The sequence below is a fragment of the Callorhinus ursinus genome, unplaced genomic scaffold, assembly GCF_003265705.2.
Source record: "Callorhinus ursinus isolate GAN/ISIS: 27379988/994484 unplaced genomic scaffold, GSC_fseal_2.0 scaffold77, whole genome shotgun sequence".
Classification (NCBI taxonomy): domain Eukaryota; kingdom Metazoa; phylum Chordata; class Mammalia; order Carnivora; family Otariidae; genus Callorhinus; species Callorhinus ursinus.
Window position 1 is genome coordinate 670,198 of NW_027397139.1, and position 16,446 is coordinate 686,643.

At 50.5% G+C, this 16,446-nt stretch overlaps 1 protein-coding gene across 5 annotated transcripts in view; it reads left to right on the forward strand.

The window, feature by feature from the left end:
- The window catches only part of RFX2 (regulatory factor X2), a 91,449-nt gene that overhangs the window by 23,024 nt on the left and 51,979 nt on the right, over positions 1-16,446 (forward strand). For 2 of the 5 annotated variants that reach the window (XM_073887254.1, XM_025861355.2), the window contains exon 1: positions 14,738-15,122. The exons of 1 other annotated variant lie outside the window; for it this stretch is intronic. Coding sequence is in view for 1 of the 4 variants with exons in the window: in XM_025861355.2 (XP_025717140.1) it covers positions 15,038-15,122 (85 nt within the window). In the remaining 3 variants the exon portion in view is untranslated. Of the gene's footprint in view, positions 1-10,702; positions 10,824-14,737; positions 15,123-16,446 lie in introns of those variants that run through there. 2 more of the 5 variants (XM_025861358.2, XM_073887256.1) reach the window with 2 other exon arrangements.

Below are 16,446 nucleotides of genomic sequence, written 5' to 3' on the forward strand. Positions count from 1 at the left end.
TATGTACCTTTTTAAAAAATGAGTGTACACTTGTAAATTATTTAATTTTTGGATAATGGCATCCATAAGTCAATAGGGACAATTAACACTGAATTAATAAGCAAGCTGATGCTTGTGGGCTGTGATGATTGACTAAGTGTATAATTACCTGCTTTAAAATTGTAGAGGCCATCATTTCCTTTCGTGGTGACTAGATACTTAACTAGTTAACCCTTTGTTTACTGGGCTTCTAATGTTACTTGGCTTCTTCATAAAATGATGTATTTCCCGTCCAGCTTCCATATATAGGTCTTAATAAGCTCAATTAAGAACTTAAGCATTAAGTATTATTAAAATCTTAAAATAGTAAATGCCATGGGAGCTTCCTCCCTGGTTTTCCTGCTTTCACCCTTTCTCCTAGTAGTCTAAGAAGAGTGCGCTTTTAAGAACATAAACCAGAATGTATTGTTCTGGGGCTTCTCTCAGGAACTGGAATAAAATCCAGACTTTTGACTAGGCCCTCAGGGTCTCTGCTGCTGCCTCCAGCCCTCTGCCCTCCCCTGCCACAGGGCCTTTGCACCTACTATGCCCTGTGCTGGGAATGCTCTTTTCCATCTTCCCATGTCTGGCCAGGTCTCAGCTCAGTGCCATCCTTCACAAACCCTTAACTGGCCTGGCGAAAGCTTGGGAGCCCCTTTCCATCACCTCTCCCCACCAGCTCTGTCCCTCTGCTGTGTCCTTTTGTCCTGGCCCAGATCTCTCTGAAATAACCTTGTATATCTGGTGATTGGCTTCCTGTCTGACTCCCCTGCATGAGGATGTCAGAACCCCAAGATCTGGCTTGTTCACAGAACCTGGAATAGTGCCTGGTACTCGATACATTCACTCTGTTCCTTTTTGTGTATTTATAGTTTACATTTACATACAGTCATATTTGCCTTTTGGGGTGTACTGCTCCATAAGTTTTCACACACACATAGATATCTGTGTAACCACCACCCACCAAGAGGGCGCAGAGCAGTTCCAACACTCCAGTGAGTTCTCTTGAGCTGCCCCTCTGCAGCTGGACCCTCATTCTACCCTTGGCCCCTAGGCACCACGCTCTGCTCCCCATCCCGTCACTCAGCCTGATGTCTTTGAGATTCATCGTGCTGTTGCATGATCGATAGCTTGTTCTTTGTATCTCTGCGTTGCAGTCCATTGTACGAATGCACCACTGTTGGTTTGTCCAGGAAATTTCCTCTTGGTGTTGAGTGTTGAGTTCATATTAAAACCTCTGGTCATAAGAATGGCAGCATAGTGTATATAGATCAAGTGAGTTGAACAATAGTGGTAATTTGTAAGAACTGATCTGCTTTCCAGTGCTTACAAATGTTACCACAATTTTTAAAATGATACATAAGTAATTGTAAGAGTCGCATCCCTAAAAAGGACCATCATCTACAGAAGTCAATTAAGAAATGAAAGTTTCTCTTTTTTAAAAAAATCTTTCTTTCTTTCTTGATTTGAGAGAGAGAGAGCGTGAGCAGGGAGAGTGGCAGAGGGAGAGGGAGAAGCAGACTCCTCACTGAGTGCAGAGCCCTGTGCAGGCTCGATGCAGGGCTCAATCTCACAACCCTGAGATCATGACCTGAGCCAAAAAATCAAGAGTCAGACGCTTAACCGACGGAGCCATCCAGGCTCCCCAAAAGTTTCTCTTTCATCTTCCTGTCTCCCTCACCTCCCATGAGGAAAGCACTGTTAGTAATATGATTTGTGTCCTTCTAGACCTTTTTAATCAATTTACCTATTTTATAACATGTATGGCTGTACTTTTTTACATAAATTTATTCTTGAAGTATTTGAGAGCCTGCTGTGTGCCAGGCATTATATATCTTGGAGATCTTCCTTAGAGAATGCACTTCATTCTTTCTGATGGCATGATAGCCTCATAGCAAGGATGTACCATAATTTATTTAACAATTTCACTATTGATGAACATTTAAGCGGTTTGCAGTTTTTTGTGACTTCAAGTGATACCACCAGGGATATGTTACCTGTATATCTTATTTTTACACTTTATTGAGATATATTTTACTTACCATAAAGTTGGCCCATTTAAAGTGTACAAGTCAGGGCACCTGGGTGGCTCAGTCAGTTAAGCGTCTGCCTTTGGCTCGGGTCATGATCTAAGAGTCCCAGGATCGAGTCCCACATCAGGCTCCCTGCTCAGTGCAGAGTCTGCTTCTCCCTCTGGCCCTCCCCCATCTTCATGTGCTCTCTCTCTCTCTCTCTCTCTCTCTCTCTCTCCCAAATAAATAAATAAAATCTTAAAAAATAAAGTGTGTAAGTCAGTGGGTTTTAGTATATCTTCAGGGTTATGTAACCATCACCACTGTCTAACTCCAGAACATTTCCATCATTCCAAAAAGAAACCCCATCCCCATTAGCAGTCACCCCACGGCCCCCTGCCCCAGGCCCTGGTACCTGCTAACCCACTTTCTGTCTGTGGATTTGCCTGTTCTGGACATTTCACATGAATGCAGTCATACGCTATGTGGCCTTTTGTGTCTGGATCTCTCACTGAGCATCGTGTTTTCAAGGTCCACACACTATGGCGTGAGTCAGAGCTTCACTCCTTATGGCCGAATAATATTCTGTTGTATGGCTAGACCACATTTTGTTTAACCAGCTGATGGACATTTGTGTTGTTTCTGCTTCGGGGCTACCATGCAGGCTGCTGTTAGGAACGTTGGCGTACACCAACGTGCTTGGCCATTCACCCCTTTGGACATGTGTTTCTTCAAGATAAATTCTGAGGGAGAAGTGAAACACGGCTTCCAGCTAGCTCCTCATCCTCTGACTACACAGGCTCAGACGTGACCTAGGCTTTGAGGGGTGCTTGGAGGCCGACCCTGCTTTGGGGCAGGAACCCTCCACGTCCCCTGCAGACAGTCTGAGGTCTACACGACAGGACGGGATCCCTGAGAAGGGAAAGGGGTCGATGATAAAATGTAATTTTTATAACTGCAAGTCAGCGATATTAAGTTGGAAGGAGAGCTGCTCCATTGGCTGGATGCTGGGACAGAAAGGAGTATGAAGTATTGGCCAAAATGACGAACCCCACAAATATGCCCTTGGAATGAACGTAGCACACAGCACGAGGCGTTCCCTGAGTTTATCACGCTTGTTTGTTTTTGAAATCACAAATAGCAAAGCGCATCACCACTTTTAGAGTTTCAGACATTTAAATAGGCACAAATCAGCAGATGCTCTTGGCCACCTTAAAATGGAGCGAATTACAGCAACGGCGTTAACTGGCGTTGACTGACATTTATCGAGCACTTACTGTGTGTGCGACTGGCAACGAAACTCCACGCTTTGTAGGCTTCATTTTCTTTAGCACAGTGACCCACAGAGGCAGGCAGACTTTATTTTCTCCATTTACCACTAAAGAAATGGAAGCTCTGAAAGCCTTAAGCCACTGGCTGCCTGTGGCCAGCTAGAATGGGGGAGGGTGCGGGAGTGTGGAAGACACGCAGGCCCTGGACGGTTTCCCCTGTTGCGCACTCAAGGGGAGGAAGGTGCTGGTCCAGGAGGAGAGGAGGAGTGAGGGGAGCTGCTGCAGGGAGGGCACTGGCCCCTCGATGCTTCTCTCTCTCAGCGAGCACCCCTGCCCTAGGTGCATCCTGCCCTGCCCCCAGCTCCACAGTTGCTCCCACCTGGGCCCAGCAGTCCCTGTTTTGGGGGGCCTGCTTTGGGCGGGGCTGCCTCTCCTCCATCTTCTGTCTGCTGGAGGGTTGACCTTGACTGGGGCACTGCCCAGAGCCCCCACGGCCTGGGGAGATCTGTCTCGCGACCACAGGAAGTCCTCGTGTGGTTGGCCACGGTCACGCACAAGTGAGGACAAAATGCACACTTCGTGTCTGCTAGAGAGAAGCATCTGGCAGCTCTGCTGGTGTCCTGCATCCCCACAGATGCTCTCCTCATCAACTCATGCTGAGCGAGACTGGGTAGATGCCTCAGATCCCCAGAGAGGGCCACTCAGCCCACACCACTGAGGTCAGCCATCCACATTTAATTGCATCTGAAGCATGGAATTTGCGTCGTGAGAGAGATTTGACTTTCCCAGGATGCCACTGCGTCTTCGTTCTTCCAGTTGGTAGTAAGCCTTTAAAGGGCTTTTTATTGGTTCAACCTGACTTTTTTCTTTCTCCCAATAGTTTCAGATTTCATCTGGATGAAAACTCTCAAATATGTATCTTTGAAAAACTCACGCTGAAATAGTAGTGAATGCTTCTCAAATGCAACGACGGTCAGGATCACCCAACAGCTGGGTGATCTTAACCCCTGAGACTTCTAGAAAGAAGCCAGGAGGACTGGAAGCAGTGTTGGATCTGGGAAGACTTGAGGGGGTTGGGGGGGCGGGCAGTGGTGGCCAGGGGAGGCCGCTCACTATTACCTGAGTTCCGTTTCCGAGGACTCCTCTCTCTGTTGCTCTTGCCACCTTCCAAGCAGAGCTGGAACATTTTATTCCCGTTTTTTCCAAAGTTATCTTTTGCTCTGCTTTGGGAGCTGACTTAATACGGAGCTGGGAACGGAGATCCAAACGCAGCAGCTCACAAAGCCGGGCATTTGTGCGGGACAGTGTGAGCGGCATCCTGGTCTCCTGGCCCTCAGTCCTCCCCAGCCTCGCACCAGCTGAGAGCGTCTCCTGAGGAAGACGAGGACCCATCGCAAATCTTTATGCAATAGAAAAGCCAGTTAAAATATTTTCAAAGTTTTATGGCACCTTTTTAAATTAAAAAAAAAAAAATCTTCCCCCAACCTTATCATTAGAATGCCTTTCTAAAATGGAATCAATTTTAGTGTATCTTCTTAGAATTAATTAGGTTTAAAAACCTAAACTGTCTCCAAGATTTCTTTCTTTGGATTTAATTAGAATAATGAGTTTAACATTTTTTTTTTTAAGTTGTTTTGCATTGGGGTTGATACTTCCATGGGGACAGAAATAGAATGTCCTTTTGTTCTCGTAGGATTGGATGGCAGAGACTGGACAAGGAGGGAGATATCAGGTTGGATAAACATTTCCAATTCTGCCTTTCGTTGCTTCATTTTCATTTCCTCAGTGATCCCTGGGTCCTGCTGATGGGATCTCGGACTAGATTCTCGGTCCCCGGCCCCTTGAGGAGCATCTGTTCCCCAGAGGCCTAGGGCCCCTACCAGCAACAGGCGGTGCCCCCAAGCAGACAAGAGTGCACCGTGTCACCGGCCCAGTGCTGGTGTCACCAGCCCAGTGCTGCGTGCGCTCGTGGCCCCAGCTGCAGGCCTCTGCTTTTGCAACTCCCACAGCAGGATTCCTGGCCGCGCTTGGTTTATCTTACTTTAAATTTTTGGGTAATCTTGCATAGTTCAAGCATGACTTAGCAAGAACTACACTTTTGCTTTTCAGTGTGACTCTAGGACTTTTTCTTATTTAAGCTTGCATGTTTGTACGTGGACGTGGCAGAAAAATTTGGCATAATAGAACTAATCTCTAGTAATGGTGGGGCATGGAAAGATCAGACGTTTTGGTGGATTTGAAAAGAGGCGTATAGTCATCCTAAAGGAAGCAATGAAAAGAGCTAATCATGGGTGGGGCACAATGTCAAGGGTGGGTTCTATAAGGCCGTTTGGGGGGTAGTCTCAGGGTGGGGGGCGAGCATGGGGCTGGCTCAGTCCATTGTAAAAATACCACAGACTGACTGGCCTCTAAACCACAGAAATGTACTGTTCCCAGTTGGGAGATGAGGTGCTGCTGGCATGATCAGTGAGGACCCTCTTCTGGGTCACAGACTTCTCGCTGTGGCCTCACGGGGCGGAAGGGCTGTGGTGGTGGTGGGGGCTCCCTGGGACCTCTGTTATAAGGGCACTAACCCCTCCTCCTAACACCTTGGGCTTTAGGTGTTCCCACGTATGAATTTTGGGGGAACACGAACTTTGAGACCCATGCATGGTCAGACGGGCTCATCCCCATCTCCAGCTTGCCCTTGTCAGCCTGGGCTCTGCTGGAGGCTCTGATGTGAGATCTGTAGACCCGAGTCATCTTGCCCGATGTCCAGTTCCCACTCCAAGGCTTCCAGCCTTCCTCCTCGCTGAGGTTAGAGGCCTCCCAGCACCCTTGCAGGGGCCGGCGCTCTGGCTCTCCAGGGGAGGGCCCTGGAATCATCTCATGGGGATCCCTCGGCTGAGGGATGGGATTGGGGACTGAGAGCTCCTGAAGATGACTTGGGGGCACCGCACCTCCCTGCATCTGGGTTGTGGCTCTGCCTTCTGTCCTGGGTTGATGGACCAATGTCCGTGTGCAAGTTCTGGCCAACCCCTCCTCTCTGCAAGATCTCTCCATCCCCTCTCTCTCGGGTGCCCAGTCCCTCCCACTGGGTCCTGTCCATCCCAATGCACACCTGCTCTTCTTCCATTTCAGAAATCCTCTCTCAACTGGACTTCCCCTTCCAGCAGCCATCTCCTTCCCTTCCTTTTCTTTCCAGCAGAGATATCTCAAGAGCTGTGTGTGCCTGGGGTCTCCAGTTCCACAACTCTTGGTCACTCTTGAATCCATATCAATCTCTGCGGACTTTGCCTACAGGGCTCCCCTGGGACTGCTCTATCATGCCACAGTGATCCACCCAGTGGTCGATTCTCAGCGTCCAATTCAATCAACGCTCAGGACACCACTTGCTCGTACTTCTTTTTAGTCTCATTTGCTGGATTTCCTCCTCTTGAGGATCTCTAAATGGTGGGGAGCCAAAGACCCCAGCCCTGGGCCTCTTCTCTGCTCTCCTTGATGAGCTCAGCCAGGCTCATGGCCTTAACTAGGCCATCTATACACTGATGTCTCCAGCCCATGTCACCTATACACTGCTGGCTCCAGTCCACATCCTGAGACACTACACATCTACACATCTATATAGTAATGGTCTAGCCCGGGTCATCTGTACACTGCTGGCTCCAGTCCACATCCTGAGACACTACACATCTACACATCTATATAGTAATGGTCTAGCCYRGGTCATCTGTACACTGYTGGCTCCAGTCCACATCCTGAGACACTACACATCTACACATCTATATAGTAATAGTCTAGCCYGGGTCATCTGTACACTGTTGGCTCCAGTCCACATCCTGAAACACTACACATCTACACATCTATATAGTAATAGTCTAGCCTGGGTCATCTGTGCACCCCTGGCTCCAGCCTTGCCCCTCAGGCCCTCACGTATGTATCTGCTGACTTTTTCAGCATCCCAACTTAGTGTCTAAGAGCCTCTCACACCTCACACCTTTAAAACTCCACTTCTGAGTGCTCCCCAGGCCTGCTTCTCCTGCAAGTTTCCTGCTCTCATCCTTTCACTTGCCAAAAATCTTTGAGCCACTCTTGACTCTTGACTCCTTTTTCTCCCGCTCCACATCCAACCCATTAGTAACTCCTACTGATTCCGCCCCCAGTATTTATCCAGATTCTTACTGCTCTGCACCCCTCTGCTGCTGTCATCCAGGCTCGGCCACGTCACCCTCTCTCACCTGATCATCACATTACCCCCTAACTGCTCTCTCTATTTCCATCCCTTTCCTTCTTTGCCTCTTCTCAACCTAGCAGCCAGAAGGACCTGGTTAAAACAAAGTCAGTTCAGGTCATCCCCAGGCTGAAACCCTCTGATCCCTTCCACTTAACTCCGAGCAAAAGCTGGAGCCTGTATGATTGGGTGGGCCTTTCCCCCTCCTTCTCGTCTCCTGGCTCGCTCAGCTCGGGTCACCATCCAGGTACAGTCCCATCTCAGGGCCTTTGCACTGGCTCTTCCCTGCACAGGAGTGCTCTTTCCCCAGATATCTGAATGGCTCGTCCCTCACTTTCCTTGTGTCCTTCATGAATCTTCTCAGGGAGGCATTCAGCAATCCTGTAAAAATTGCAACCCTACCTCACCCCAATACTCCCTGCCTCTCCTTTGTTTCCCCCCTGGCATCTGGCACCATCTGACATACTATAGATTTTCTTTCTTTCTTTTTTTTTTTAAGGAAAACCCTTTCTTTTTTTTTTTTTAAGATTTTATTTATTTATTTGAGAGAGAGAGAATGAGAGATAGAGAGCACGAGAGGGAAGAGGGTCAGAGGGAGAAGCAGACTCTCCGCCGAGCAGGGAGCCCGATGTGGGACTTGATCCCGGGACTCCGGGATCATGACCCGAGCTGAAGGCAGTCGCTTAACCAACTGAGCCACCCAGGCGCCCATACTATAGATTTTCTTATTTTGTTTATGGTTTCTATCACTCCCCACACACCCCCACCACCTACTAGAATATAAGCTCCATAAGGGAAGGGAATTTTGTCTGTTTTAGTTACTGGGCAATGCCTGGCACATGCTAGGCACTCAGTATTTTTTACTGAGATCAATGAATAATGCATGGAGGACTGCCGTCTGTGTCAATCCTCTTTCCAGAGATGGCATGTGGGACCCTTACAGCTGTGTGTCAGAGCCTCCCTTCAGATAGGGTGTCCAGGCCGAATTGGCAGTGTTCCCTAGGCAGTGGGAGCAGGGCTACTGGTGGTCTCATCTCCAGGCTGGAGATCACCATTACCGCTTTGCCACACGTTAATGGCCCAAGAGTCTGGCTTCAAATCCTACATCTCACTGGAGCCCAGGTTCAGGTTTTAACAGTGTGGAATCTGCCTCCTCTTATTCTCAAGGAGACACATCCATTCCAACCTGCTTCTTCTAAGAGCATCTCCTAGATGCTGTCTTATGAAAACAACGTTTCTTTGTGTCAGTCATGTCTGTCTCAAAGGCCAAGCGGGTTTTGTTACAAGGTATGCCTTAATCACGCACAAACCTGTTAGTGCCAGGTGCCTTTATAACCTGAAATGTGGACCCACTGTGACTAGAGCCACGTGCTTCCCATTCTGCCAACATGTTTTAAGATCCTTGGCCATGCTCCCCACCCCCAAATAAGACCATCCCCTTAGAACTCTGCCCTCCCCTTGTAAGATGGAGTGCTGTCTTCTTCCAAGTTCCAAAGCCCAAACTGCTCTGGACACAGCCAAGGCTGGGTTGGCTTTGAGGTCAGCTTGTTTTTTCTTCCTCTGTGGGACAAGATTGGCCGACACTAGGGACCTCTCTGTCACCTCTTTCCAGGGCTGTGTGTCCCTGTGCTTCCCAGGCCTGGCTTCCGCTTCCTCTTCCTCTTCCTCTTCCTCTTGCTGAGTGGGCAGGAAGAGCAGGCACAGGGACGCCAGATGCTCTGGGTTCCTTCCCGCAAAGTCCCAGGAGGCATTTCTAATGCTGAGTCAACGATTTGGTTTGCAACCTATTTATCTGCACACATGACATTCTCAAAAGTCTTTTAAACTAGGTATCTACTCCTCTGTTCTTACATCTTTTTCAAATAGTTCAATCCCCAGTTTGTTTTAGTTTGTATAATCCCTGCCCAGAAAACCCGTGTGCAGCTATGAATATCCCACATTGTTTGCCCGATGATAAATAAATTCTTTCCTCTTGGAGAAAAAGGCACTTTCTCCTCCCGGCACCAGGAAGGATTGTAGAAGTCCCTGCTATGATGCTGACCGTGGGGAGAGTTGGTCCTTCTTGGGTTTTGTTATTTCAGAACAAATATGGTAAACTGTTTCCCCCTTGGTTACTATAGAGAAGAGATTATTTGCCTTTCTCTTAGGGCTTCTGAAAATAATAGATTACATATTTGGGAGGGTTTTTTTTTTAGATCTGGTTAATGTGAGATAGAGGGGATTGCTCCGGGGATGACATTGTTTGGTTTGGGAAGTATTCTTGTTGTTGCCCAGCAACAGGCTCTTAGAGACGGGAGTGGACTGCGTTGTCCCTGGCAACCGTTGTTACTCAGCAAACAATGAGGGCCTGCAAAGAGCGCCAGGACTGCGGGCTCCAGGTTTTAATTGAACATCTGCATATATTTTTCTCTGATGAAATTATGTTTGAGTTTGCTTTGCCACGACAGGTAGACCTGGGTCCACCTGGGATCTCCTTGGCAGAAAGCGTGCTGTCATTTTGACATCTCATCCTGTATAAAGCAAGAGGAGCTGATGGAAGGGGGGAAAAAAAAAACAACTTTCAGCCGTTTGACTATGTCGTAGACTGCTCTCCGCTGGAGACTTATTCCAGTCTTAAGTGGGATTTCTTTTTTGATCGAATTCCTCTTGTTTGTAAAATCATTACCTGGCCAACCTGCCCTGCATGACGTTTTCCTTGCGGCCACTGGAGAATATCAGAAAAGCCAGGACTTGAACCCAGTGGGCCACACGTGAAAACAGTATCCACGCATGAGCTTGGCTGGCAACGGAGACTGGACCTAGAGTCTTCTGGTTTTTTATGTTCCTTGCTATTCTTGTTAAGAAGTTGGGAACACAGGTGACCCTCAGGGGAAACGTGCATATTACGCTTCTTGGGGAAGCAGGTGTGTCCCCACTACCAGGAGTGGGACACCCTCACCCTGACGACGGGCACTTTGCAGCCACTGGGAGGATTCTGGTAAAACAGTGTCACTCCCCACCTCCTCCTTAGCGGGCCAGAGATAGCGATTGTTTACCAGGGCTGGTTGCTTGGGTAAACACTGCCCCTGAACTTCATTCAAAGCCAGTGACACATCCCCCGCCCCCTCCCCCCCCCACGCTCTCTGCACCGCCCTCTGCGCCCCGCCCACCCACCAGTGCTATAAACTGGGCAGTGTTACTCAGTGCAGGTTTTTGGCAGGGACTTGATCCTGCCTTGTTCGTCTCTCTCGAATGCAATCTGACTAAGGCAGCAGCATCCGTACCAGTACCGCCTATATCAGAACACAGCGCTCGCGGTCACACAGCTCCGTGGTGAGATTCGCTTTAGTTGTACCGATTGGGTTTTTTTTTTTTTTTTTTCAGGGCAGTTCACTCTGTAGCCGAATGCCCCAAGAAAATGTCCGTGGCACTTTCGTGCCTGCATTCCAACTAATGGCTCAGGACGGTGTTAAGTATCTGAACAAGCTTCCCAACTTTCTTTTGCAGCCAGAACGTATAATGGGATGTCATTTGTGTTCTAGAGCAAATAAAAGCAAGTCATATATATGTGTGTGTGTATATATATATATATGTATATATATATATATATATATGGCAAGCTTGTTAGCCACCAGCCCTATGAGGTGTAATAACTAAGATTCAGTTACATCACGTGTTCGTGGAATCAAAATGAGTAAGTTCTGACTTACACAAGGATTCCCCAGAAGATTAAGGAGAATACAGGATTCTTCCTGTAACCTGTAGCAGCAGGATAGCTGGAGATCAGTTTTGTGCCGAGAAAGATCAGTCCCTCCAAAGAAATGCTACTCTGCATTCCAGGAAATGAGTTTATATCCAGTTCCAGTTTAGGCAAGTCATTTTTCAGGAATTGTAGCCTCATTTAAACATTTTCTTTAAGGGGATCATTTAAAAAATGTCCCCACAGAGATACCGTCCTACCCCCCCCCCCATCAGGCCTTGCAGCTTGGGCAAAGCGTTTAACATCTTTGGGTCCCAGCGGGCCTGGCTGATCCGCAAGGGCCCCTCCAGTGCTGCTATGTTAGGTGAAGCTCGTGATTTCAGCTCGGCCCTTTCTCTGCTTTTGAAACTCCGGAGTAAGGGGTGACCAGAGAGGAACGGGGGGTCAGTTGGAAAGGCCCTGGGCGTGATGTTGGCAGCGGGAGAAAAGCCAGCCTCTTTGCCTGAGTCAGCCGTGCAGGTCCTGCCCATTGCTTGTGCTTATTGGCCATTCCCGGGAACCGGAAGTGCCCTTGTCACGAGGCAGGACCGTCCAGTGCAGGGTGGGGTCAGCAGGCTCAAAATCCGGCAGATGCCCTGGAGGAGGGAGCTCCTGGCTGGCCCCAGGGCCCCACCTTGCTCCTTCTCCCTCAGGCTGTAGGGGGCGCTCTGAAGGCTTGGTTTTCTTGAGGACAGGCTGGTCCAGGAGCCAAACGTGCACAACTGGGAGAGAGAAAGCAGAACCCAGAGCAGCGAGCGTGGAGAATGGCTTGGTTAGTCTAGAAATACCAGGTTTAGCGAGGACGTGGCGTTAGACCAGTGGTTCTCAAAGGGGGTGACTGACCCTCAGGGAACACCGGGTGGTGTCGTGTTTGGTTGTTGTGACTGAGGAGCGGGTGCTCCAGGCGTGGAGTAGGTGGGGCCAGGGATACTGCTCCCCCCTCCCCACAGTGCCCCGGGACACCCCACAGAGAACAGTCTGGCCCCAAATGTCTGGAGTGGGGAGGGCGAGAAATGGCGATTCAGAGCAGGGCTTCTCAAACTTTAGTGTGCATACAAATCTCCTGGGAACTTGGGTTGCCATGCAGGTTATAGTTTATGAGCAGTGCCAGAAGAGGCAAAGCAGCGCATCTCACCCACTGCTGACTTTGTCCCCTCAGGGGCATTTGGTTTTCACAACTGGGGGTGCTCCTGGCATCAAGCGGGTGGAAGCCAGGATGCTGCTCAGCCCCCCACAGGGCCCTGGACAGCACCCCACAGCCAAAAATGATCCAGCTCCAGCGACCACAGGGCCGAGGCCGGGGAGCCTGCACGAGATGCCGGGGGACAGGGTGGCAGGGGGATGGCAGGTTTTAATCGCTGTGCACAGTGCTACTTAGGTCCAGTCTGAAGCTGCTGGTGGCGGCTCCGTGCTCCCTAACCCAGCCATCCTCCTGCTCTAGCTGTCATGGGGGGGGGGGTTCTTTGAGGGCCTCAGCACTCTCCAGGCTAGCCTCAGCCCTGCTCTGCGGCGTCACATCCACCCCATCCTGGCAGGCCCTGTCCTCACCATCGCAGGGACACCAGTCCCAGCCTCCAGTGGCCCTCCGTGCCAGAATGGCCGCCAGCCACCTTCTCACTGCTGGTCGGGACCACTGTAGCCACGCCGGCCACCCTCCATTCTGCAGAGACATGGATTTGGCGCAGGCTGCACAACACCGTGGCCCACACTCAGGCCCTCGGTCCCGCAGGCCTGGGCTCGGAGCCCGGCACATAGCGTTCCACTTGGATCGAACTGGGGGTGCCCGAGGGGTTGGGTAACCATCCCATTTAAACACTGCCCCCAAAGTGAGAGGAAGCCTGGCTTTCTCCATGGAGTGCCTGCGGAAGTGTATACAAAGCAGAGGCAGAGTGGGGAGGGCTCAGAGGACTGAGCGTGCCCGAGGGGACAGGGCGCGTGGACAGAGGAGCGTGTGAGGTTGGAAGAGGGCGGAGAGCCATGCTTTCCAGCAAGATGGACAGCAGATGACCTCGGTCTCCAGGGGCAGGGAACATGCCCAGCTGGGCAGGGGGCAAGATGGAGGGAAGAGTGTCGTCGGGGCCATTATCGACGAGTCCCTTCCAGTTACTGAGTGGCATAAACTTTGACCTCTCTGAGTCTCAGTCTGTCTCTTGTTGTTTCTAAAATGAGGGTGATAGGCTCAGTCGGTGGAGTGTGGGACTCTTGATCTCGGGGTTGTGAGTTCGAGCCCCATGTTGGGGGTAGAGATGACTTAAATAAGAACATTTTTAAAAATGAAAATAAAATGAGGATGATAAGGGACTCGCTTCCTGAAGAGTTAAGAAAGGTCCCACGTGTAGCCTGCTTTGCCCAGAGTCTGGGGTACAATTAATGCTGAATTGCATTGCTGGCTTCTGCCACTGCAGCTGTCCTTGGGGTTCTCGCTCCTCTTACTCCGTCCCACTAGGTCGTATTTTATTTATCAGGCACCGGCCGGGGTCCAGCCCATCACTGCACGTCATCCTCCCCACCCCTTTGTCAGATAAGGAAACTGAGGCCACAGCCACGTCCACAGCAAGTGACGGAACTAAGATCTGAACTCAGTTGTGTCCGAGTCCCCAGTCTGTGCCCGTTCGGTGTGACGGCCACCTTAGTATTTGTTCCGAACTTGTGTCTGCTGTATTTATGTGATGAAGCCTGCTGGGTGTTTTCCGTGATGGAGCGGAGATGCAATGGCGGGCCGGGAAACAGGAAGGGAGCCAGGTGGCAGTTCCTGGGATGCGCTCCACAGAGCAGGGCTCTCAGACAAGCTCTTGAGTAGACAGCCTTCATGTCAGAAGGTCTGGATCATCCAGAGCAGGCTGAGCTGCCTCGTTAGTGTGAAGGGCACGCCTGGAACCATGTGGTTGCACCATACTCAACCTTCTCAGGGACCCCAGACCCTTGTCACCAGAATGTTCCACATACCACCCACCCTCTCAGTAGTGAGACTCCCAGTAGTCCTTGATTTAGAACATGTAGTGCTCCAGCATGCGAGGAGGAGGCAGGGGTCGCCCTAGGTCACTGGGAGGTGGTCCCTGGAGGAGACATCAGGGCTGGATCACCACTTAGACGTGGCCCGGCAGCCAAGGGAGATGCCTGGTGACTTGAACTAGTCCAGTGGCTTAGGAAACACAGAAGAAGTGGCAAGTTTGAGGGAAAGAAGGTGCCGTTTGGATTTGTTAGAGAGCAAGTCTGGTGGCATTTAAGCGATTACAGATAAGCGGTGGAATGGGGTTGCCTGCCAAAAGCATATTCACTGGGTGAAAATGTTGGTGGAGGCTGGGTGGTTTTTTAATTCACGTTTCCCTCCTGAATCCATGACATTGTAAGTGGCAACTAAAATCAGACCACATGTGAGCCGAGGTAACCCATACCTTTGTTTGGACAGTTTTTTAAAGTAATAGTCAAATCATGTCTCTTTAAGAGGAAAGTAAGTGGGCGTTGCCCCATTATGATGGGGGGAAAGGCCGCTGTCCTTTGAGATCAGAGTAGCCTGTCCCACCAAGGAGGACAGGAGCCTGCAGCTTCAGGGGGCCTCACCCCCCACCCCCGCGTCCTGGCTGGAGCCCTGCAGACGGCCAACTTCCAGGGCTCAGGCCTGCTCCTCTGCTGGAGAGCGAGCAAATGCTTGGCCACTGAGAAGAAAACAGGAACGGAAGCCCAGTTCTTACCAACAGAAAAAGGAATTTGAATTCTGTAGATACTTTATTCCAGAGTAGCTCGGAGCCAGCTCCGATCCTTCCAAGTCCATTGCTGCAAAAGAAAAAAAAAAGTGAATAATTAAGGAATGACAGGGCACCCAGATGGCTTTGGCAAAGAGGGAATAATGGGCCGCCCTTGCTGGGAGTTGAGACTTGATGCTCCTAGAAACGGTGGGTAGGCTTTCCAGGGCCCGGCCTTTTCAGCCTCTAATTCCAGCCCCCATCGTGCAGACTGCAATGCCCTCTATTATCCTTCCTGTTCCTCACCTGCCTGCACGTCCCTTTCACTCAAGGCCTGTCTGTCTAGCTCATTTCTCAGACATTGCACCCCACTTAGAGTAGGGGCTCTCAGTCAGGGCAATTCTGTCCCCTGGGGGACATTCGCCAGTGTCCAGAGACTTCGGGCCGAGGGCGGTTCCTGGCGTGCGGTGGGTGGGGGCCAGAGACGCTGATCAGCACCCCACAGTGCCCAGGATGCCCCTCCCTACAGAGAACAACCTGGCCTGATGTTAGCAGTGCCCGGGCTGGGAGCCCTGCCTCGGTGCCCACTGGTGGGTGCCTTGGCAGCGATCCAAGAGCAGGAAAGGATGTGGTTTCTACCATTGTGCAGTGTTAATGAAGACACTTTTCAGCAAGGAGGAGATGGACATTAAGTTCTCCAAACATACGAGTCTCCTTTCAGGGCCGGGCGCTGAGCAGGGCTATCCTGAGGGCCAAGCCCCAGCCGCAGGCCAGCAGGCACAGTGCGGACAGAATCTAAAGCTCGCATCACCTGGTCTGTAGACCTTGCACTCAAAGGGAAGGGGATTCAAGAGAAGCAAATGGACATGATTTTTCTGGTCACCATAATGCCACTTGGAATGTCAGCACAAGCATCCGGGCAGACGCCGGGGTTTGGGACAACTGGTACTCTCTGAGAGCATTCTGGACTTGTCGCTTCTTGTTCATGGGGAAAATAGGAATTGCTTTCTCGGGGGCCAAGGGAGCCTGGTGCCATCCAGGTGCCGCCCCGCGCCAGGAGAGCATGAACCGCTAGCTTTGAGGAGGCCATGCGTCTTTCCCCAAAGGAAAAGGAAAAGGCCATGTGTCTCCCCAAAGCGGAAGTTAACTGGCCAATCAGAACGAAGGGAACTAAAACCCGCTGTGCTTGCTCTTTGCTCCTTACTGAGAAGATGACAAGATGTTTTCCAAATACCATGAGACCTATGTAAGGCAGGTGACCCCTCTGCTTGGCATATGGAGGAACAGGAATAGAAATGAGATTGCTTCAGGTCGCGGTGAGTCAGCGCCCAGCCAGGAGCAGGGCCCAGAACTGCCCTCAGCTTTTTCTGCGTTTCCTTTCCTGTCATTACTGGTTACTAGGCAACCGGAGTATTTTTCCTGTAAACAGAAGCCTCTTCCCTTTGTGCCCCGGGCAGATCCATTCATCGGGTGTGATCCCCGCCATTGCCCTTCACTTACACTGTGTTGCGGGGGGGGGGGGGGGGGGGGGGGG